Below are 23714 nucleotides of genomic sequence, written 5' to 3'. Positions count from 1 at the left end.
CTTGACCTCTGAGGAAGGTTTCTATGGAGAGAAAAATTGATATACATTTATATACCGGAAAACCAAACAGGCTCTATGGGGAGCATAGCAAAATATTCAATATTTGGGTATGTTACTACTAAAAAAGTAAAATATATTGAAGCGAAACGTAGGGTGCGGGAGCTAGTAGTTTATAAATAAAAGGTATTATTTAACCTATACTATTTACTTAAAAACATTTATTAGAGCAATGCTTAACGATAAATAATCTGATTATCATTGACCTTCGAAGGTTAATAAATTCGGATTATGTTAAATACTTGAATGAAATAATAGTATGCATTTCATATTCCTGACTTGCTTTTCTTATCCATAAATATTATATAATGAAGTCTTCCGAGTTCCGGCCGCGACTGTTTGTATGACAAACTCAAAAACTAACATACTCAGATAGTGTGATTCCTGTGGAAGGTTTAGGTGTATAATTTGTTATGATCTTATTTAAATAGACCGAAATATAATGGTTATTGTTGAACATCCCAACAAATCTTGTCAATACACGAAATCAACGAGCGACGCTGAGAGCGGAAGCTACCTGACATAAAACGATGAGAACAATGTCTTAAAAATTTGGGATAATATACCTAAAGTGACCATTTATTCTTTGACGCAAATCGGGACAATGGTTTAATTTTGGTCAACTAATACGTAGTCAATGAAAAAAAAACACTGTTCAAGTTATTTATTTGGAAAAAGTTATATTTATCCGAAGAACAAATTTGTTTTAATATAGCTGGTGATAGTTTCACATAAGAAAGAAACTCTTGGCACGTTTTTTTATATTCTTATTTCCCACTTTCGGGGACACCGGCACTCGTAATTTAAAAAAGGGACAGTCCTGTTCAAAACGGGACGTCTGGTCATATATCTGATATACCCCATGCCTTAAAAATAATAAGTATAAATCTTGCTTTAACAGTTTTTAATAAGTAAAACTTACGTACCGCGACCAACCTCTCCCTAACAATTATACTTTAAACATAATACATGTGTATATAATATTGTTAAAGATTACCTGGGAAGTGGAAGAGAATTGGGCTTGCAGTTTATTATAAGTTTCAATCTGACACCCGTATGTAACAATTTAATAGGATTTTACGGGAGTCATAGGTACTTCGTTCTAAGTCACACCCTTAGTTTATCTTAGAATACTCTTTAAATTTGGATACATACTTAATAATCTCCTCTTTAATACAAATGTTCCGCAATTTTTTTTAATGGCTCTGGCACGATTTGTACATTAGCCAGCGTCAAGTATAGGATTTTTTTATAATTCGTGCTTGTCTTTAGAAATTCGACCGTGTACCGCACAACCCTCCCAAAGGCCGAGAACTAATTTAAATTAAATTAAAACTTGCCCTCGAACCGGGAATCGAACTCGGTACCCCTCACCTAGCTGCCACTTAATAAGACCGCTAGGCTATGAGGCCCCCAGTTCCGCAATTATAGCGTAAATAATTTTGGCTTAATAGCGAACAAATATCGACAAAAATTCTAACCTTTCACAGATAAAATATAATCCTTGGATTCATTGTTACAACTGTATATATGACATAATGATTTTATATACCACAGTGAAAATACCACAATTATTTAGATTTTTGCATTTTGAAGGCATTAATGTTATAACACAGATCTACAGCAAAGAATTGAAACAGTGGTTTATCTATTTAGTTACTATGTTAACACTTATTTATTTAAACAATCTTACATCTAGAAACAAACAAGATAACAATAAAAACTAATTTTACTACCTATAAAAGTACTATCAACAGTTCTTACAAACTGTAAATATGAGATAAAAAGGCGGGAAATATAAATGATAACTTATGCAAAATTTAAAGACAGCTCAGAGAAACTGCGAATATGAGAAGTCAGTTTCGGTGGAAAATGTATTAGCTAACTTAACTCACACATAGGACGGTTTTATGAAAGAGAATCGCTAACGGTTTAATAGGAAAACGAGAAAGAAATAATTATCGTAGGTATTGTCAAATATGACCATAGACATGTGACGGTGATGGCTTCCATTCCTTTTTTTTTTTTTTTGAATGGGATCTCGCTGTTGGCCTTTAGGGCCTTGACAGCTCAGCTCGGGCTGTTTTGGCGAGCGTAGCTCGACCAGAAAGGCTTCCATTCCGATGGTCCGAGCGCATTTTATATAACAGCTCCTGGGGCCTTAGTCAAGATGCCTTAACAGTAGTGTATGTAGAATGTCATAGACTAAATTTGTATGAAAACTTTTCGACACGAACTGTCAATTCCATACAAATTTACTGTTAAGGCATCTTGACTAAGGCCCCTAATCCGGCAATCATAGTTTTGCCATATTTCAAGTTATCGGCCTGTGAGAGTTGAAAACTATTATAGTCTAAGATCGCTATTAAAGGGTGTTGGTTCAAGAAAATTAAGTATTTTTAAATGCCAAGTTATAAAAAATGCCAAAACAAATTAAACAATGTTGTCAAATAATAAATACGAGTACATTAAAAATTACACGTCGAATTAAAAAAAATAAGTTATAAAATTCGTTTGCGACCTATTCCCAGTATTATTTACAGATCTATCGGTCAAGCCAGAAGAGTAAGGTTACAAACATTTTTAATTGTATATATTTCTTTAGATTTATAATTCGTTTTCTTCGAATGTCGGACCTAAACCAGTTTTGACACATGTCGTCGAGATCTAGAACATGGCGGTTTCCACACGAAGTTACGCTTAGCATTTTTCAAGTTTTAGATCTATCATGTCATGTTTTAAATCTAGCAAACAAATAATATATCCATAACAATAAAATATACAGTATTTACAATGTTCTTAACCTACATAGTAATAATAAAAATAATTAAAAAGAAAATTAAAACAAAGATAAAAAGTTTGGTCCCTGTGGCAGTGTACTTTTAACGCTGGCATTTTCTGACTCAATTTGAAGAAAATTGTAAATACTGTATTTCATAGTTATGTTTAGGTTTTAATATTAGATAACCTGATAAAAAAAATATTTCCATAGGAAGGAGTATTGAAACCCGTATACGAAAAGTCGTGATACAACGCACAGAAGGCTGATCACCTACTTGCCTATTAGTAAAAAACAAATGAGCACAAAACAGTTACAGATATCTGTGGCCCAGAAAAGTTTGTAGCGCCGCAGGAGTTTATTATGGAAGGAAATATGGCAATATTTTGTTTGTTATGAGCTGTGTAGTGGACACCCCTTATCACCTAGGGGTTGAAAGATAGATAGTAGTCAGACCTACTGAATATGCGTATAAAACTTTATAAAAATCGGTCAAGCCGTTTCGGAGGAGTATGGTAACTAACATTGTGACACGAGAATTTTATAAGATTTAATGTGACGGGTTGCAAGAAACACCTTGAGAAATTGTCGTAAACATACAAGAACCTGCTAGATATACGTAATCATAACTGCAAATAAAGTTAGTTATTTTATCTCGTATTATTAAACACCGAATATTTTTGTTTTACTAAAATCTAACTTGGACCTGCTTGAATAAGTTTGCGATTGCATTATAATTAACGTGGGAAAAAGATTTGACAATAGTCCTAAAATTTGACATTAACAAAAACTTGTTGATTATGAATAAAAATGTTGACAGTGTATAAATGCAGTAAAAATATTACGCATTATAAAAAAATATGATAGCGTTTGTTGCCTGTCATCAAGTTATTCGTTTTCCAAATTAAATTACATAATCCGAAATTGATACTAATAATTCACATATGAAACGACTAAACTACTAGGAGAGGTCATACATCGCAACAAGGTCATGAATAACTACATATTTATCGTGTTAACGAAAACTATCACGTTTATAGTGTTGACCCGGTTACCCTGGTAAACACATTATTTTCTTGGGTCTATGTTTCGTATTTCTCATAATACACTCTATTGCCATAGCAAGAGTTAATTGAGGTTCATTTACTTGATGCATAGCCGTGGCGATTGGGCCACGATTTCATCAGAAAAAAAATAAACCTTATTACAATGGATTAAGATATATTAAACGGTAACATCTGACATTGCAAGAGAACTAAAAAAATTATATAATTAATCTTTGAAGTCAAATATCGATAATTATGTTAAATATTTCAAGGTTTATATATATATAAACGCAAGTTATCGTATTATACAACTGCTTAATATTTATATACCCAGTGCTTGACAGTTTAACAAATATAATTTTGTTATTCAACTTCAACTTGAGTTTACTTTTAGTGTAAGATAATATTGATTCAGCATTCTATTTTAGTCTAATACATATTTACTAATCTAAATAATACATTTAAATTGCTACAAAGTGATTGGTTGTTACTGTTTTATTATTAAATGAGAATGCAAGCATGTGGCAATGCTGCCAATCGATCATACATAACCTATGCCAACGAACACCATGGTAAAATTTCATTTGTAGAGTGCTAATTTTAGTACTATTCACACACTACACACTGTCCAGCCCAAAAAAAATTTTTTATTCTTTACAAATTTTTATTTTTTATGCTGTATGCATACAAAAATAGATACAACCCCTAATTTTCACCCCCCTACGATCGACCCTTTTTTTATTATTGTAGATAGTTATTTTTATTGAAATAAAATAATATTTCCTAGAAATAATATACATGGGAACACAAATGTTTGCCGGGTCAGCTAGTAACACTTTATAAACAGGTCACAAGATTACCACAGACATGTATCGCCGGAAGACTAATTTGAAGGGGATCCCTTGGGAAATAGCGCAGAGGCCGCTTGTTGGATGCTACTTGTGTTTGCCGCCATTACCGACAGCAGTTTTTTTCTGTTGTCTATTACTATTGATAAATTTAAACTTATTTGAAATTAAATAGGCTTAAAACTCGAACTTAAAATAAAAGCATAAAAATATAAAATAGACTACGAAATTTAAAAATTAATACATGATTTTAAATTTAATCTAATCGGCCCGAAAAAGGCGTGAAATCAGTCGTTACACAATAGTTTTTTAGATATTATATATGAAAATGATACAATTTATCAAAAGATAATTAAATAGATCACTTTCAGTCTTTCGACTTAGCAACTAGACTTCGTTGATATAAATTAAAACCTGATGGAAGGATAGATTTATAGGATGCGTATGCGACCCTGTACCTTCTTAAATTTCTTGTGCCATAGGAATTATCGACACCGTTATCATGTAAAGAACACGCCCATGCGATGACACCATTATTAATGTACACATTTTTATAAATGAAGAAAATAAATATTATTTAAAAAAATCATACTACCTAAACAGCGACATCTTCAATTTGGTAGTATTTAATCTTTACGTTTACGTAAGAAAATTTTCGAAGGAAGATATACTTTCAAAAACCCAAGCGATTCAAAACCTTATGACTCAAACATAGATAACAGAAAGCTACAGATAACGTCGCACGATGACCCGGATTTAATTATGTTCTATACACAATGTCAATAATAAACAAAGACCTATATACTAGGTATAATTTTTATGAATCTGGAGGTTATATTACCTCCAATTCTTTTAACTAAAGTACTCTTTGTCTTCAGTCATATGTTCATTTATTTAACCAAATAAGTAGCCATTACGTCACCCCAATGCAGCATGTTTTTACACTTATAATACATACATACACACACTTACATACAGAAAAAGCAACACGACATTTATTAAAAGATAGAAAGATTAAAAATATAAAATACCTAACTATTACTACCACTATAGGAACTGACATAAGCAAACCTTTTGTCAGTTCACTGAACGGATATATATGAAGTTCGTTAAGTATTTTTCGAAAGGTTAGTTTTGGTTGAGGAATAGTAATGTTACTCTCTGGTGTAATATTTGTACATAGTTTGATTAAAAAAAACGACGGGTTGCCGGCAGAAGTGAAAACTTGAATATTAACGTTGTGCATTTTTGATATTTTGGAATGGTTAGGAAATAATTTTGCACGAATTGCTTTAATTATCTGTATATTAAAGTACTATTATTTATTTGATAGAATGCAATATTTATTTATTGCGCTATGGTTCACAAACATGACATTTTATATTACATTAAATACGCCGCGCCAGCTGTCTACTCTCCATCCGTCTTACGAATTTTCGATCAGGTCACGTGTCCTGACGCGAGTTTAACATTTTTACCCATTCCAAAAAAGTGTACAACGCCGCTAAAGTAGTTTTCACTTCAAAAAGGCAGACTACCTCCCTTAGTTAAAACGGTGCGACTATTCATTTCTTATGTCTCCCATATATCAAAATCTTTTTTGACATTCGTCGTTACTTGTCAAGTCTGAATAATCAAACACTAAATACACACTTATAGAGTGCGAATGCCTAACTCTAATTGTTAATCGTCCTGTTGATACACTTTTTGTTGCTACCATTTTTGCTCGGGAACTTTCTGTGTTACCGTAACGCCTTTCTAGTACCGATGTTATTAAAATAATTTTAATATTCTGAAGCTAACATTTATCTAATAATTTGGTTATTCGTAGTTCGAGTATTAACTCTATTTAATTTAAATAAGTATAAAATTATATCAATAAAACGGGCTTATTAGTGAATCGAAATACATAGATATAATTAATTAACAACATTGAAATTACCAATCTGTGATAAAAAAACAAGTTTCTTAGTGCAACTTTTATATCAAGTACCTTACTGATAATTTTGTTCTCTGTCATTTATTTAAAAAGGGGGCGTCCATAAATTACGTGAGGTGTTTAAGGGGGGGAGGGGGTCTCGGCAAATATCACGCAATTTTTTTCTGAAAAAAAAAAAATTTAGGACAACGGTTGACCCTAAAGGCCATCTCTGCAACTTCCCGCTAACTCCATATCTAAACGCTCAACATTTCACTTATTTTGTTTTAGTCGTATTTTTTCTTTTTTCAATAACAATCCAACGCGTTTACGTAAGAAACCCACATTTTGAAAAATCTCACGTGAGATTGGGGGTTGGGGGAGGGGGTTGAATAAAATCTCACGACATCTCACCAGGGGGGAGGGAGGTACAGAAAATTTAAAAAAACACCTCACGTAATTTATGGACGCCCCCAAACGAAAGTACCTATGGTAATGAATTCAAAACGAAATTAAAAATGAAACACTGCACTGGTGATAGATGATATAGATAGTCGTAAATAGATAGTCTCGCTATTTATACAGGTACGAGTACATTTATGTAGTTGTGAAGTTAAAAGCTTGAATTAAAGTCTTGTACATTCAGGATAATAAATCAACAACAACATAATGAAGAAAACATGGGGCAGAGTGGCCATAGAAAGGCCAGAATGGAGAAGATTGGAGGACACGCAAAAGTGGAACAAAAGAACAATCTACGAAAAATGAAGAAAATACTGTCATGTCCGAAAAGTTATAATAATAAAAAACATCCAGGGTACATGTTTTAATTTTACTATATCTGTTAAGTAATAATACGTTTTTTACATCACAATAACACGTAACATGAGAAAAATAATATAAAAGTAGAATAAGAAAGTAAATGGGCGGTCTTACTGCTGAAAAAATCCTCAAGACAATTTTTCATTATTAAAGACAATTCACCCCGAGACCCATGGGTACTAACCACTAGACCAATATGAGTCGTCAGAAAATTAAATAGTACTAGACCGAAGACGACGTAATTTTAAAAAATATAGGTTTATTCTATACCTAATTAAAGTTATAATAACTTGTATTAGAAGTAAACAAGTTGACACATTAATAGGTATTATATGAGTACCTCGCTAATGATAGTTATCTAAAATATCTTATTTTTTTTAAAGCGTAATTTAGATAACATATAATAATTAGATAGTTAATTCTGATATGAATACTGAAATCTTAAGCCTAGATAAATAATAAACATTGACTTGTAAATATTAAGTTGTATTGATTTCCATTGCGTCGAATATTTATTAATATTTTTTTTATGGGACAGGAGGCAAATGAGCAGGCACTTTGCATAAAGGGATTACCGCCGCCCATAGACACCTAAAACGCCGAGGACTACCAGATGTGTTGCTCTTGACTTTTCAGGGATTGGTACGCTCATATCATGAAGGCCCCGAAGTCGTATCGGTTTGGAAATACGTCTCTTGGAAGCTGACTCCACATAGTGGCCTAATACTACAACACTTATGGACTTGCATCTGCCCGCGTGGTTTTCAACTTAGGCATTCTAACAAGATTTCGAGCCCTTCAACATTAATCGTTACATATCAGAAATGTTGCGACTGCGACTGGTAAGCGGTCGCAATTGCTGGCAGTGCCTCGGGCGCGTACGAATTTACTCAGAGAAGCACCATTTAGGTACGCGTGTCTTGCGCACCCTAAACACTATTGCTTGTGAGACGGATATATTTAGTTGTACACTGGGTTAATTCACAAGATTTGCATTATTTATAAGTTATTAAAAGGTTTTTTATGTTTATATTATGTTTTTAGTAAGTATAGTTTTCTATTGTATTAGTTTTTTGTAAAAATAGGAAATAAGGAAAATAAATAAATTTACCAAAACCATAATAAATTATACATTTGAACCTACCTTAATCACATATCCTAATCGATTAAAATATCACGCAGACAACGTCAGTCGGATCCGCTTGTAATATAATATATTAAAAAAATTGTAGTGTGATATGGGTTAGTGATTCTACAAAAATAAGTTGTAAAAACTAGGTTTTGATTTAAACGTGGCCGTAAAAAGTGCGTACCTATCTTAAAAGATTGCGAGTCCTCTGGCAATGTGATCTATGGTCTATGGTTGGCGGTATTACCTAACACAAGGTGAGCATTCTGCCCGTTTGCGTTTGTTCTAATAAAACTAATATGTAAGTTTCTAGTCCCATAGATACAGTTTTTTTTACAATTGAAATGGGCAGGTCATATTGCTAAGTCTACAGACCTATGTAACTCTATAGCGTTGACGGGAATATATAGTAGCAATAAGGCCGCCGCGCCAGTTGCCCCATGTTTATCTTTTTTTAAAGGTCATTAATATAATGTAAATAAATAACTAAGCCACTCATTTGAAGGGATCTCAAGGTAAGAGAAATGTGGGAAGACTTCAAAAGCGATTGGCTAACGACATAATAAAATTGAGGAAAAGCAAAATAGATCTAAATAGAAAGTTCAGGAGAAGGCCTTTACCGAAAAGGGGTCAATGCTAAACAACAATAAAAATAACATAATCAAGTTTTTTTTTAAAGTGGCTCTTCACGAACATCATATTTTAACATTACGATCTAGCGTAATTTAAGAATAATTTATTTATTAGTAATCTTACAGCTAAAATGTAAATAAGCTTTTCATTGTTTAAAATTAATAATAATAAAATGTCTAAATATAGACTAAAGTAGACGGAAGTAACTATTGATCAACTCAACTAAGTAACGACGTAACATAATACGCGAGTAGTGCAATAATGTCTTATTTATTTTGGTCTTGAAGATGGGTTATTTATAAACAAGATAATACATAAGAATAAAAAGTTATGCAAAGACAAAGATAACAAAGTTTTTTAAATACGCACCCGTTATATTTGGGTGTGAAAATAAATGATTTACTTATTTATTTTATTCATGCTCTCAAACATCATACATGTTAAAACGAGGAAAATCAAAGACTATCAAAATCTAATTGAGGAAATAATATGTTAGAAATATGATATACACGTGTAAAATGACATGAGAGCTACTACACCCCTAACGCCCTCCTCCCCTACCCCGCAACCCCCAATTCGGGTTACCGCTTTCTAAATTGTTACCCCAAATCCATGCAACTTCCTTGCAATCAAGTAGCCCGCGATATCGCAGCATAGCAGCGATGGGACGTTTGTATCCAAAAAGTTGCATTGTAAATACATACAGTCAAAACCGTTTACGACGACATCGTTTAGAACAACATACCGGTTATTTTGACCGAAATCAAAGGTCCCGGCTGAATTCTATTAGAATAAAAACATTTGGTACTTACATTCTAAAGGTTATAAACATACAATATGCAACGAATCGTTGTGTTTTCACTATTAATTTTGGTGAACCTCGTACATAAAATAATTCTATGTGCACTAGCGATTAAACTAGGCCTAGCCTGTATCTTAAACGCTAGTTCCGTCCAGTGTCTTTAACAAGTTGGTTAGGTTGTTTGTCATTAGATATTTATACGGGTTATATTTTTATTGTTTATAAAACTAAATGAGGGTAGAATCTAAAAAAAAATGTTGCAATTGGTTAGACTATAGTAAACTTCGACAAATATTTTTTAAATCTTGTGGATGAGAAACTTGAATTTGAGATATGAATTTATTGTCGTTATAATTTATATAATTACGGAATCTAAAATTTAGTATTAAGATTTTATATTTAATTTACATTTCAGCACACTCTTAGGACTGAAGTTAGATATTTTAAAAAGGAAAATTTTATTATTTTACATTAGTAAACAAGTTTTCTATTTAGGTTACGGTTACATATTAGGTTACGACTATCGGTTTTTATGACCAATGAATAGTTCCTTCGATATCGTTATAACAGATTTTAACTGTATTTATACTTCCTAGATAATCATGAAAAGCAACGTGTACTTAATTCAGGTAATTGCTCTACGGGTACTTCATGCAACGTTGACTATAAAAATTGTTCCATATCAAATCCGGATCTTTTCGTTGTTCCGATTGACATTGAAGAAAAGACAACAAAATAAGCCAAGACTATTTTAATTAACTCTGCAATTATTTGAGGTAAATATAAGTAAGTTTTTGTCAGTTACTAAGTAATATTATTTTAATTTTTAACAACACAGTTCGTGGTAGAATAAGAATGTGTTTAATAACTTTAATATTGTTATGCTTACCGCAGCTTCACCTGCGTGGATACTGTATTTTCGGAAAGTTTTTGTGCGACCTCTTCAACAATCATCATTAAATTTTAGTAATTTACATAAAACGATACTAAATTATACACCTAAACTTGCTCATGAATCACACTAGGCATTGGTTGAAATGGTACAAAAATCCGTTTGATTTTTTTTTAAATATACCGATACTCGATTTCCTATTAAACGTTTGTAACTCTGCTATTCCTAGGATGAATGTTAGCTCAAAAAATATTGGAATAATTTGATTGCTTTAAATAATAGAATAAAAATGTGTTTATTCATTTGACAACAATTCATTATAATGTGTTAGATTTGGGAACCCTTTTGAGTAAAAAATTGTGTCAAATACCTGTGTATGTGTAATCACATATTTATAGTTTGTAAGAATTCTATTAGCAATAGAATATATGTATTAATTATTAGCAATAGTTATTATCTAAGCATAAAGCACGCTATGTTTGCCTGTTAATTAGTTTTTTTTTGCTTTCATTGTCATACACGTTAGCAAACGTTTAATCATAAAAAAAAATTATGTAAAAACGAGTATATCGCATATTTTTGAAAGTTGGAATATGAAAAAAAAAACGTGTTTACTAAATATAATATAGTAACATGGCCTACCAAGGGTATATATAAAAAAATACCTAATTGAAATTTATATTACTCATTTTGTACGTATTCAATGACCTAATTAATTGCCTTAAACATTATATTTTTTGACTCATTGGTCTAGTGGTTAGTACCCCTGACTGCGAATCCATGGGTCCCGGGTTCGATCCCCGGGTGAGACGAACATCGATGTAATGAGCATTTGGTGTTGTGCTTAGGTCTTGGGTGTTTATATATGTATTTATTTGTCTATCTATCTATAATATGTATATACGTTGCCATAAAACAAGCTTCACCAGCTTAGCATGGGACTAGGTCAATTGGTGTGAATTGTCTTTAAAAAAAAATATATATATTCATTTTTACGTCAACTGATATTCATATTTTTATGTTTTAGTAAAAAACATTGAATCTTGTTTACCTTCAAATGCGTGGGTAGTACGAGCACTTAGCTCAGTGAACAAGTTATTCAATGGTGAAAATTACGAAAAACCTTTTAACTAGCATTCTTCAAAGCGATTTGTAGGATACTATTTGTGTATATACTTTGTATGGTTTTGTATAATCATTGAACATAGTAAACCTATCCGTAGCATAAATGATTCTAGCGTCGTTTGGGTTAATAGCTATCTATTAGACAGGGTCAGATAGCAGACAATAATACGGCATGTCAGTAAACGTAGTACCTACCTAGATAAGCTAATTACTCTTAGAACTCAGTACTTAAATAATTGCTTATTCAAATTTCAGTGATCACAATATGTTAAAAGCAAATAACCTTGGGTTCAAACTTAAATGACCGCCGTGACTCTGCCGTTTTAGTAAATATTCATATCCTAATTAAATATGTATATCAAGTGTACTTACCCAGTATTTGCAGAAAGCTGTCCTCCAGCCGGATTGTTGAGGAGAGGAGGTAGTCGGTCCCCTCCAGCTCCGTGGGTGAGAGAAGTTCGCTCCGCATTTTGCCACTTATTCACTTAACTATCAGTTCAGTTTAGAAACACATACTAGGTGTTGTATATAACTAATTACACTAAACAACTTAAACTTTATCATAAAAAATAAAGGCGCGTAGGAGCGGCGTGCGCGCCGTTCGTAAACTCGATTCGACTCGCGCACAGCTGATTCCGTAGTCTTCACTATAAATAAGCCATTGCAATTCAACACACAGTTTACTTATTACACAGTGGTACAATTTGATAAAGATAAGAACTGTGTTCGTTGTATAACTATATAATAATCTGTGAAATCTACTCTAATCTAACTTTAAAGGCTTATCACACGCGGTACTTTTAATCTATAAATTCGTGCTTGTGTACGATAATCATTTGTATGTGTAGATAAAAGTTTCGAATACTTAAGTCTTATTAATTTAGAGATTTTGAAATTGTTGACAAGATATATTTTTATAAAGAGTCAGTTACCAACCCAATTATTATTAAATATTTTATCCAATTTAATATTTATTATTGTACGCGTTGAGTTCCATGACGAGAGTCGAACCTTCGATACCCTTCCATATTGACCAAGAAACGGCATTGGCTCAATTCCAATATAAAAATGTATCGCAATAATAACATTCAATGTAGCGTATTAAATTATATTAATCCAGAATTCTTTTCATTACAATAATGGCCATGCTTCAGAAATTTGAACAAACATGATGATTAACTATTGTTACATCTTCATAACACTAGTATTATGAAAGTGGAACACGTAAACTAACATTTGTCACTCCTATTATAATCGTGGTGATATGAACCCTATGTATTTTCTTTTACGCTCTTGTGTAAATAATTGATAAAATTTCTAATTCTATAAATTATAATTATCAATATATTCTTATAAAATAATGTCAATTCGAGGCTAAATTTGTTTAGAATCGTATCTATTTGAATAGCCAAATGATATAGATCTTATCGTAGCTAAAAATTGGGACAAAAATATTTCTTAATCACACGTAATCACACAGCTACGTCAATAAAATTAAGGTCGTTTTTAAGTTTTGATAATATAATCCTATGTTAGAATACTAAACTTAGAAACAATACGATTTCGTATGGAAATATTTTAATATAACTAATGAAATGATTATTAAATGTAGTAATGCAGCCATCGCAATTCACGTTTTATGTTTTGCCTACTGTATAAAGTTACATTATTCGAGTTATCCAAAATCTTTTACAGATTTTTTACAATAATATTTTTTTATAAAGTATAAACCTGGGAAACCTGTTAGTGTAGATACTATTGTAATTTATTTTATTGACCTTTTATATTGTTTGAATAAAATTTATCACGTAATAAAGATTTAATAAGTATTTTTTTTAGTATTTTGTTATATGGTTTCCTGCTTCAAAATATTTTAAAAATCTGTAACCTGTAGGTATACTCGTACGTAGTTATAGTATAGTACTATAATCAATAGCACTATACCATACTATACTGCATACCAATGACTTGTAGAACATCGACAAGATTCATTGCTATGCCGACATAATGAAGACAGAATATTTCGCTAAGTGTACTAGTGTAGTGGAGAGTGTTCTGAAGAAGTGTTTGAGCTGATCCCTGCTGCCTCGTATCATTCCCACACCGAAATAATTTCTAAGTTTCATGTGCATCACCTGGAAGTCCACAGTCCGATTATCTAGGCATTTCCTTTCCATTTTTGGAACCAGAACCTGTGGCTGTGGAATGGTCTTCAAATGGAGGTTTTTCCTGGGAGATACGATATAAAAACTTAAAAAAGGGCATACACCTCTCTTATAGACCAGCAACGCACTCTCTTACATGGGTTGCACTTGTCTTTTATGGTATCTCCGTGATTCGTTTGACCCCATTAAAAAATTGGAGTAATGTATTTAAATCTGTCTTTAATACTACTTTCGGACGTAAGCAAAGGCCAATTTATTGATAAGTAAGTAAACATTTTTAGCAAATTATCGATACATTGGAATTTCCAATTTGTGATATGATTATACAAAGATCAAAGTCCTGTCTATATAAAACCATAGATTAAGGTGGCATAATTTTAGGTTATGTCTACTTTATGCTCTATAAGCATACTTAAACACACAAATACTGTGTTTATGAATTTGATAAATCAAAGCAAACATCTGAACACACAGTAGCAACTTGACGACGCCAGTAGCGAGTGCATTGACCCTTAAAATGTCTATGACGTATAGTCTTCTAGTTTAGGCTTTAAAATCAAACATTATTGCTAATTCAAGTTCATCAGCATTTTATTGAGTTTCTTTTAGGTTAGGACACCCACTAGAAACCTGGGAAGATTGGAAAATAGTAGCAAAAATGAGAGACAGGTGGTTTTTGGAAGGTACCTTGACTCCTTTGGAGGTCGTGTAATCTACATTAATATCATTATAAAGATGATTGCATGTTAATCTGTTGCTGTCTGTTTGGATTACACTATCGTAAGTTACAGACCCTAACGAAAGGTGGGAAAGATCAATAAAAATTCCTAAATATATATAGGAATTTTTATTGCTGCGGAATCTTTTAAAAAAATAACAAAGAGTTGAGCTACAGTTTTATAGAAGACATCAAGATCTACAAAAGTCGGTGTTACCAAATGTCTAAAAAAAAAAAACCATTTAAGTCGAGTAAAGCTGGAACCGTAGAGTACAGCTAGTACGTAATCTAATAACATTAACATAAATTCATGTTACTTAAATTATACTCCTTGATACGTGAGAAAATGCCTAAAGCGTCTCAGATCATACATTTATTAAACAATAAAGATTTAGCGTACTTATAACAATTTTTATTATACAAAAACTTCAAGGTAACTCCGGTGACCTTCAAAGATTTTCGATGTTTAGACGTTAATTAACATGGACGACAGGTTTGGAGGTACACAAAAAATAAAACAAAAAATGATTATAAACGATTTATTACGTCATACACATAGGTAAACTAATAAGGCACTTATTGCATATTGCAACTTTAATGATTTTTAAATGGCAATAATTTGTACATGACAATTGGCACTTGGAGATTAGAATCTCGATATAAAAATATATTACTAAACACTAAGATTAATTCACGGACGGAAATTTGCTAACTTAATGATAAATTTAAAATCATTTAAATTTGATTTATCAAATTACATCAATTGTAGAAATACACATGACTAAAACATCGTAAAAAACTTATTTCATAATAATTACGTTTCGTATTATAACCGATGTAACAGATACATTCTTTATTTTATATTAGTAGAAGTAATATTTTCTTTTTACATACAAAATATTATAATAGTAAATCTGTTATCGTGGGATATTGAACATGATTTTTGCCTTTTAAATTTCAGGTTTCAAGAAGGATCATTTATTTTTTTATGGGACAGGAGGCAAAATAATGCCGACCTTTTTAAGGAATGGTACGCGGATTTGATGGTGCAAAGTAAAAAATTCTTACTTTCTACATGTAATGTTATAATAAATATTAATAACATTCCTGAATTTTTAAATTAAATTCATAGATTGAGATTCAATGTTTAAAGGTTAAAAATCAATAATAAGTTACGTTAAAATATCTCATATTCATAAAAAATTAATTCGCCGTATTGCATCATTAAAAGTAAAGAACTCAAATCTCTTCTTCACACAGTAAACACAATAACAGAATGAGAAAGAATGCTTGATTTAAGCGTGCAATGAGTCTGAATAAGCTTTTATGAATAGTGGCTATTCAAAAAAAATTGCCGTAAATTGTACTGTGTTTAGTCTAAACTCTTTAATCAAACTCTTTCAAACGGTGTAAAGTTCTCACCTTTAGTTGGTTTGCCGATATGATTTTACACTATATTTACGGAAACGATAGCAACAAAACTTTAAATAGATATTCGAGGTTTATAGTATTTTTAAGAATAATACGTAAATGTGGATAGCTTAGACTAAAAAAAATGATGTTTTAATTAAGAACACTATTCATTGTGGATTATGGGAAAGGGCTATTTGACAGAAAAATAATTATTGGAAGTATTCCAAGTTTAAGTAGTCCATAGTTTAAAATAGTGATTTTATACGTCAGTCACGTGACACAAAACGGTCACAGATTAGTCGACGGCGTATCATGCCAGTAAATAATGTCTTCACTTGTCTAAAATTCCATTGGAGTTATAATTCGGAGACTGTTATATCGAAATATAAGTGTGTTCGTTTAATATAAGAATGACAATTAACACGTAAAAAACTTGACGTTTGTTTGGTGCGACGCCATCTTGTTTTGGCGGGTTATTCAAATTATGTATATTTGACATTTTAAAGCAAACTTAACAAAATGAATATATGTATAATGAAGGTTACATAAACGCTAATGAATAATTTGAAATAGTTTTTAAATCTTGTCAAATAGCCCCTTGTAAAATGTAACATAGATTCTCAAAAAGGGTAAGTCCAGATGGACGGGTAATGGAGATAAATTTTATACATGATAATGCAATCATACTTTATGTATTTGTCATGTGTATTAAATTTTGTGAGTTAAATCGACACATTAGACAAAAGTCCTATACAATTTTATCTATTCTATGCTTCGAAGTTCTTATTAAAAGTTAAATATTAATAATACAAGTTAAGAGTTTGTTTCGAATCTCTTGATTTTTACTTAAATCTATAAATTAACATAATAACTGGATTTGTGAATATTGAGTATAAAAAACGTAATTTAAAAAAATCCAATAGAAATTGTTGTTGGAACCTAATTAGGATCTTATCCGAAATTATAATCTCATCTTGAATATAAATTACAGTTGAAAAAAAAATATTTTACACTAACACTTTCAATTTGATTTACGATTTCTAGAGCCTTATTCATAAACACTTCGGCCAGTGTTTTAAATCGTATCTCCAGTCACAATCTCGTTTTGAGTACTGGTAAATATGTCAAAGTTTATATATAAAAGAGCGATTGACAGCTAATGAAACTGGTTAGAATTTTTAGAGATGGGCAATTCATTATCAAATATGTCTTCGTACAGAAAATTCAGTCCCTCAGTAATCTTTCGTCTCTTTCTATCAAATAGTGTATAAACTGTGATGAGAGAGAGAAACGGTACAATTACACTATTTTCTAGGCATTTCAGATTCCAGTATTAGCGCCAACTAATTTTTACATCCTATAACGATTATTTTTATAGAACGGGGTAAATGGGCAGGACACAGCCGCCCATGGACACGTACATTGACAAAAGGCTCGCAGTGCGTTGCCATTTAAGAATTCGTACGAATATAATTCTTGAACGATATAACTATTAGCTCGCACAAAAACATTGCTCATTTTACATTGTAATTAATAATCAAAAATATTATCAAGAAATTATTTTTTTTTGTCTCATTATCGTTATTAATACGTAAGTATATCTTGTGAATGGCTAAATAGGTCACAGTAAAATTAAAGCTTTCTACTTATTAAAACTTAATTGATACTTCAAACAGATTGGGCGTCTACTTCCTCTCCATAGTCGAGATCGTCGTAACTGAGGTCGTCATCTACCGCAGTTTCCGCAGTCTCTATACCACCTGGACATGCCAGACATCTAGAAAAAAATATATTAGAATTAGATTTTGCCCTGATAAATTCCTATTCATATTTTTTTATACAGAACTGGACAGACTCCAAACAATGTTGAGTGAGATCCGGTCACGCCTGTCGGAGATGCCTAATTAACCGCCGCTTAAATGAACCTATGCTAAATGATAAAGGGAAGATGAAAGAAGTCAAGGAGTTCCACATCTTTGCTGTGTTTACAAACACGATAGCTTCAATGTGCACAAAAATATTAAAGAAATATTGGGACTTAAGTGCAGCAATTTAACTAGCTTAGCCGATACAAACGGGCAGCTACTTTTTAGTATTGAGGCCAAGAAGGATAGATGGTTGGAATACATATCAAAAATGTTTGAAGACCCAACAAGACACCTCGCAATGTCCTTAACTGGTAAAGATACTGGCCCACCCATAATAAAAGCAGAAATTTTATATGCGTTAAAATCGGCTAAATTGGGCAGAACCCCAGGCCCAGATAACATCCCAGTAAAGGTCGTTTAACTCTTGGAAGGGGAGAACATAAACTTACTGAAACGATTATTCAATCACATTTACGACACAGGTGACCTCCCAACCGAGTGGCTAAGATCTATATATACTAACATAAAAAAATAGAATATAAACTTACATGCAAAGGTTGTATCAATACAATTATTCATAATTTATTATTGTTAATTTTAAAATGTATATTTAGCCTGTATGGTCTGCACGGCTACAGGTACTAGTGGATTTTATTTATTAACTAGCTGACCTGGCTAACTTCGTTCCGCCCTACAACCTTATAATATCGTTGTTACTTTAATTTAACTTATTTTAGGATTTCATTAATGTTAAATATTACATTAATACAACTTTTTTGCAAATACAGAAATGTTTTATTGCTTGCCATTGCGAAAGAAGAATGGCAGTTTTACACATTAGGCATCTTCTCTCTAGCGTCAATATGGCGATACTGCATGTTAAGCACTTTCTGATATCCAACATCTTTTGATCAGGATCAAAGCATGGTTATGCATCTCCTCATTCACCTCAAGATCGGAATTTCTTGAACTGACACGAATTCGACGTAAAATGATGTGTAGTTTTGTCAACAGATGGCACCATATGGTTTTTGCATTCGTAAAATTAATTAATTTATTTATTGTTTTTCGATAACTTATCCGATATTTTATTGCTTATTCTGCTATTCGGGACGGAAACCAATCCAACAAATCAAAAACCATGGCAATCGGTCCAGCCGTTCTCGAGTTATAAGTGTTGTAACAAACACGACTTTCTTTTATATAGGTATATAGATTAATTAACGTACACCACCTTATATACTATACAGTGTGACAATTACAGAAAACATAAAATTTACAAAACATAATAAAAATATTAAGTATAAATTTTAGTAATTACGTATTTAAGGAGCTTATTCGCCTAATGCGGTATTCATAAATGTTTAATAAGTCTTATGTGTTACACATTTGGACGCCATATTTTTAAATATTTTCTTTAATAAATTTGTTTCAAAAGTCAAGCGCCTATAAATATTATTTATATTTAAAGATTAATAATTAGTTTAGCGACACCTGCGCATGTAATATAATATGTTATGTACGTCAGCGTATGTTAATGCAGGAGTGGCCTTGTGGCGCAGGTGTCTGCTTTGTATTCCATATTACGGAGATAAACACGATATATTTGAATACCTAATTTATAAGATTTTAAAAGAAAATGCACTTCATAAAACGCTTTTTAGTTGGATTATAAAAACTGTCTATTACCTTTCTTGACTTATATATTGTAAATGTCACAAGTTCTTGTTCTTATTATTTTTTTGTTTATGAAATTAAGTATTTTTTTTATATCAGCAGGCCTTATTGAATTTAGTCACAGTTTTCAATGATCACCGAAACATTGAATTAAATTTTTTTGTTTTAGCAATATTTTATAAACATATTTTTTTTTTAAATGACAACTACACTGTCAAAACGATAAAAATAAGGTGATTGTAGGAATGTTGCTGAATTATATGGCTATTAAACAAATATAATTATTATTTTTAGCAGGAATTGTTTAATTCGCTTAGCTTCGTAGTGAACACAATAAGGTGTCCCATAGAAACCATATTACGCAACAAATATAGTGATCATTTTATTAATTGACTTATCAAACTAAAATAATAATTATTTTTTTAAGTAATCAAACCAAGCTGGGCCATAAATGTTCTATATTACGTTAATTAGAAAGTCTAACATACATTTGTTTTATTATTTATACAGAATTTTTCTATAACCTAAACCATCATTTTATCAGCTAAGCTTCCAGTATAAAAAGCCTCTAGAATGTTCTACATGCCCTACAAATATTCCGTATTGTTTCCACTTGCGTATTAATAGAGTGGCCTTACGATTTCGCGTAATCTATTAACATCGATTGTTTATAATACCGCGAATTGTGAAATCTTACCTGCTCTCCTTTATCCCGTAATTTATACATTTATCACCCACGCACTCGCAGCATCCATCGTGGAACCATCTGGAATTCATAACAATAGCGTTACAACATATTCAACCTTGTTTTCTGTTGACTAAAACACTAATTTATTTAGTATTTATGTTAACGTAAAATTGTAAAAACCGTTAGATTGTAATCTATCGGTTATCGGTTATCGGTATTCGGTAGATTGTACTACACTAACTTAGTTATCATTCAAACTTCTTTGGTCAATTACAGATTAATTTTACTTCCCAACAAGTTCATATAACTACCGAATAATAATACGTTAAATTGCAAGCAGTATGTTGAGTTGACAATCTTTCGACAGTTTACAATCTCGCGAGATAGATTACAATCTAACGGTTTTTACAATTTTACGGTGACATTTATACATTATAAATATTAAATCAGTTTTAACAAAATCTCATCTCTCTCTTTTAATTGCACCGTAAACACAATTGTATAGAAGGAGACGAAGAAGTGCATTATTTAAAAGACTGTAATTAAACTGTTTTAGTCTTAATATTGTCTTCGATTGACATAACCTTTACACATTTCATGAAAAAACTGTTTTTAATGGATTAAAGTTATGTATTATTATAAATTTACAATTATTTAACATAATTTTAAATAATTGTAAATTTATAATAATACATAACTTTAATCCGTTAAAAACAGTTTTTTGATTTAGTCTTTATAAGGGAGTAGAAGTCATTATAACAGTTTAAAAAATATAACAGAATAAAAATATTAAATTTATACTCATAACTTTTATATTATTAAAACCAAGACATATTAATAATGGGTGTAATTGCATTTAAGCACAACTTATGGAATAGAATTTGTAATATTTTTAATTAAATAAATGTGGAGAAATTAAATTCTTTCAACTGTTAACCAGTAAGTAAAGAGTGTCAGTAAGTTTTTTATCTACAAACAACATAGACAAGACAACACATTTAATCAAGTTTTGTACATTTTTTCAATATGTTTCTGACATATAAGGGCTATTTATCTAAATCTTATTTTTTTAATTTAATTGTTTAATTCAGAAAACAAGGTTCCATAACAATGTTAGTAAAATTACAGCTTAATACCTTAAATCTAAGTGTTAGTATGTTTACATTAATTCATTATTATTGATACTGGTTTTTATTTTTACCTATTTCATAGAATACATTACCTAAAGCTATTGGAGCCCATTGATCTGCAAGAGGCCTTACACTTGGAACAGGACATGCATTGGGACATATATGCCACAGTACAGTTAAAAGTGAGAATATCACGACTAACTGGCTCCGAATCTTGTTCCACACTTTCTGTAATTTAACAACAATGGAAATGTATACAAATAATAATTTTAAGCTTTAAAAATAATGTTGAACATTATACATTGTTCTTATTCACATGTGATTTTCTAATGAACATTTCATAATAAGTAAATAATAGTACTTGAATAAGTAAATAAACATAAGAATAAGAAGATAAAATATGTAAAGAAGAATGAAAAAAAAACTAATCCCTAAACAATATTGTAGAATGTTAAAATGGTTGGCTATGCCACATATTATCTTTTTATAATTTCCTGGAAAAGTATTATAGTATTTCTCAGAAAGCTTTATCAAAAATTGTCAACTGTAAAAGTTTTAGATAACATTCAATATAACTGTATGGCGTAACAAAAAAAAACTGTAAAAATTGGACCTTTAGCAGGTAGTTTAAGCATTCCTTAATGAAATGACTCATCAAAGGTAACTCAGCAGGGGATTTCTGAGAACTATTAAACATGGGAAAATGATAATTACTGTTTAGGCAAGATAAAACTATTAAAATTTGATACCTATTTTACATGTTTTTAAATAAAATTAGCATAAATTAGTTTTTCAAGTCAATTTCTCAAGTAGCTTTTTTAAGCACAAGATTGTCACAAAATTTCTGAATAAGTTAATACATAAATTTTAAACAGTTTACATCTGTAAACTTATTAAAGTAAATGTTAATCAACGGATATCATAAAACACAATTTTGTAAGAATTGTGTGTGCCCTTTAAATATATCTAAATAAGTCCATTCCCCTTTAAATAAATGTCAAAGGTAAACAATACTACACACCATCACATCACATCTCTCTATGCATTAGCTAAATGTAATTATAGAAATAGAACTATAAAAGAAGAGTTAATATGATTAGTACTTCTAGTAATAATAAATTACTTACGGAGATGATACACCAACTGCCTCTCTGCAGCTGGTTGGAATGCAGAAATATCAAGGTCTACAGGGTATGTTATGGACAACCATCTTTGCTGAGGGTCAGATTCACCAGTTAGGGCTGCAAACAAGCCTGGTACATTGTCTGGTAACTCCTCAACATATGATGCTTTTGAAAGCTCAGTTTGAGTGTCATTTGGTTTAGGACACATATCTGTAACAAAAGAAATAAATGAGTCTCATTAACACATTGAACATGTACATTTGGAAAACTATTGACATTACTATTGCAAGTGTTTCACAATTATAACTATAATTACTGTTTAAAAAATCAATTCAAGACATAATATTATTACAACAGAAGTTATTTAGATAACATATACATTATTTTATACACTTAATGTAACATAAACTTACCAACACAGCTGCAGCACTCATAGTACAATGTGCTGAGGCAATTGAAGCACTCTTTACAGCAAGTACAATCTTTGAGATCACATTTGCAAGATTGAGTAAGCATACACTTGGAAACAACACTTGCACATATTGCTTCGTTACAAGCGTATATTATGGGCACAATACATAAAAATGCAAAAATAACATAAAACTTTAATGCCATTTTTAGGAACACTTAATAACTTTGTATTATAAATATTAGTCAATTTTAATGTAACGATTTGTACTGTTTTTAAACTTACACCCTTTGGTGTAGGAATAACTAAGTTACGTATTCTATAAAAACAAAGTAGCTATTAACTAATATTTATAAATTCATCAACGTAAAAGTTTTGACGACCTTCCAGCTTCGCGTTGCTACAGAAATGTGAATTGTCAAGTAAACTATAAAACTTGACGCACGGGCGGCGCACCCCAGTCCCCACGCA

General features: G+C 31.2%; 2 protein-coding genes across 2 annotated transcripts in view; both read right to left on the bottom strand.

Annotated features, from left to right (window-relative positions):
- The window catches only part of LOC125058706 (transcription factor HNF-4 homolog), a 40477-nt gene extending 27799 nt beyond the window's left edge, over positions 1 to 12678 (bottom strand). Inside the window, exon 1 of the mRNA XM_047662859.1 lies at positions 12424 to 12678. Within this exon, the coding sequence (XP_047518815.1) occupies positions 12424 to 12520 (97 nt within the window). The 5' untranslated portion in view covers positions 12521 to 12678. The remainder of the gene's footprint in view (positions 1 to 12423) is intronic.
- A 3805-nt stretch (positions 12679 to 16483) lies between these two features.
- Positions 16484 to 23688, bottom strand: LOC125059244 (twisted gastrulation protein homolog 1-A). Its single transcript, XM_047663575.1, has 5 exons — positions 23248 to 23688; positions 22838 to 23044; positions 21803 to 21938; positions 20590 to 20658; positions 16484 to 18124 (listed from the first exon to the last, which is right to left on the bottom strand). The coding sequence occupies exons 1-5, from the start codon at positions 23447 to 23449 to the stop codon at positions 18016 to 18018; spliced, it is 723 nt and encodes a 240-aa protein (XP_047519531.1). The 5' UTR covers positions 23450 to 23688; the 3' UTR covers positions 16484 to 18015.
- Positions 23689 to 23714: the final 26 nt, after the last annotated feature.

The sequence above is a fragment of the Pieris napi genome, chromosome 2 (assembly GCF_905475465.1).
Source record: "Pieris napi chromosome 2, ilPieNapi1.2, whole genome shotgun sequence".
Classification (NCBI taxonomy): Eukaryota; Metazoa; Arthropoda; class Insecta; order Lepidoptera; family Pieridae; genus Pieris; species Pieris napi.
This window is presented reverse-complemented; position numbering and strand designations above follow the sequence as displayed.

Excerpts from the sequence above, each read along its gene's own strand:
- LOC125059244 (XM_047663575.1), bottom strand. The coding sequence starts at position 23,449 with ATGGCATTAAAGTTTTATGTTATTTTTGCATTTTTATGTATTGTGCCC. Across the intron at positions 20,659-21,802 it reads ATGGGCTCCAATAGCTTTAG|ATGGTTCCACGATGGATGCT; the intron begins GTAATGTATTCT and ends TATGAATTCCAG. Across the intron at positions 18,125-20,589 it reads TACGGGATAAAGGAGAGCAG|ATGTCTGGCATGTCCAGGTG; the intron begins GTAAGATTTCAC and ends ATTTTTTTCTAG.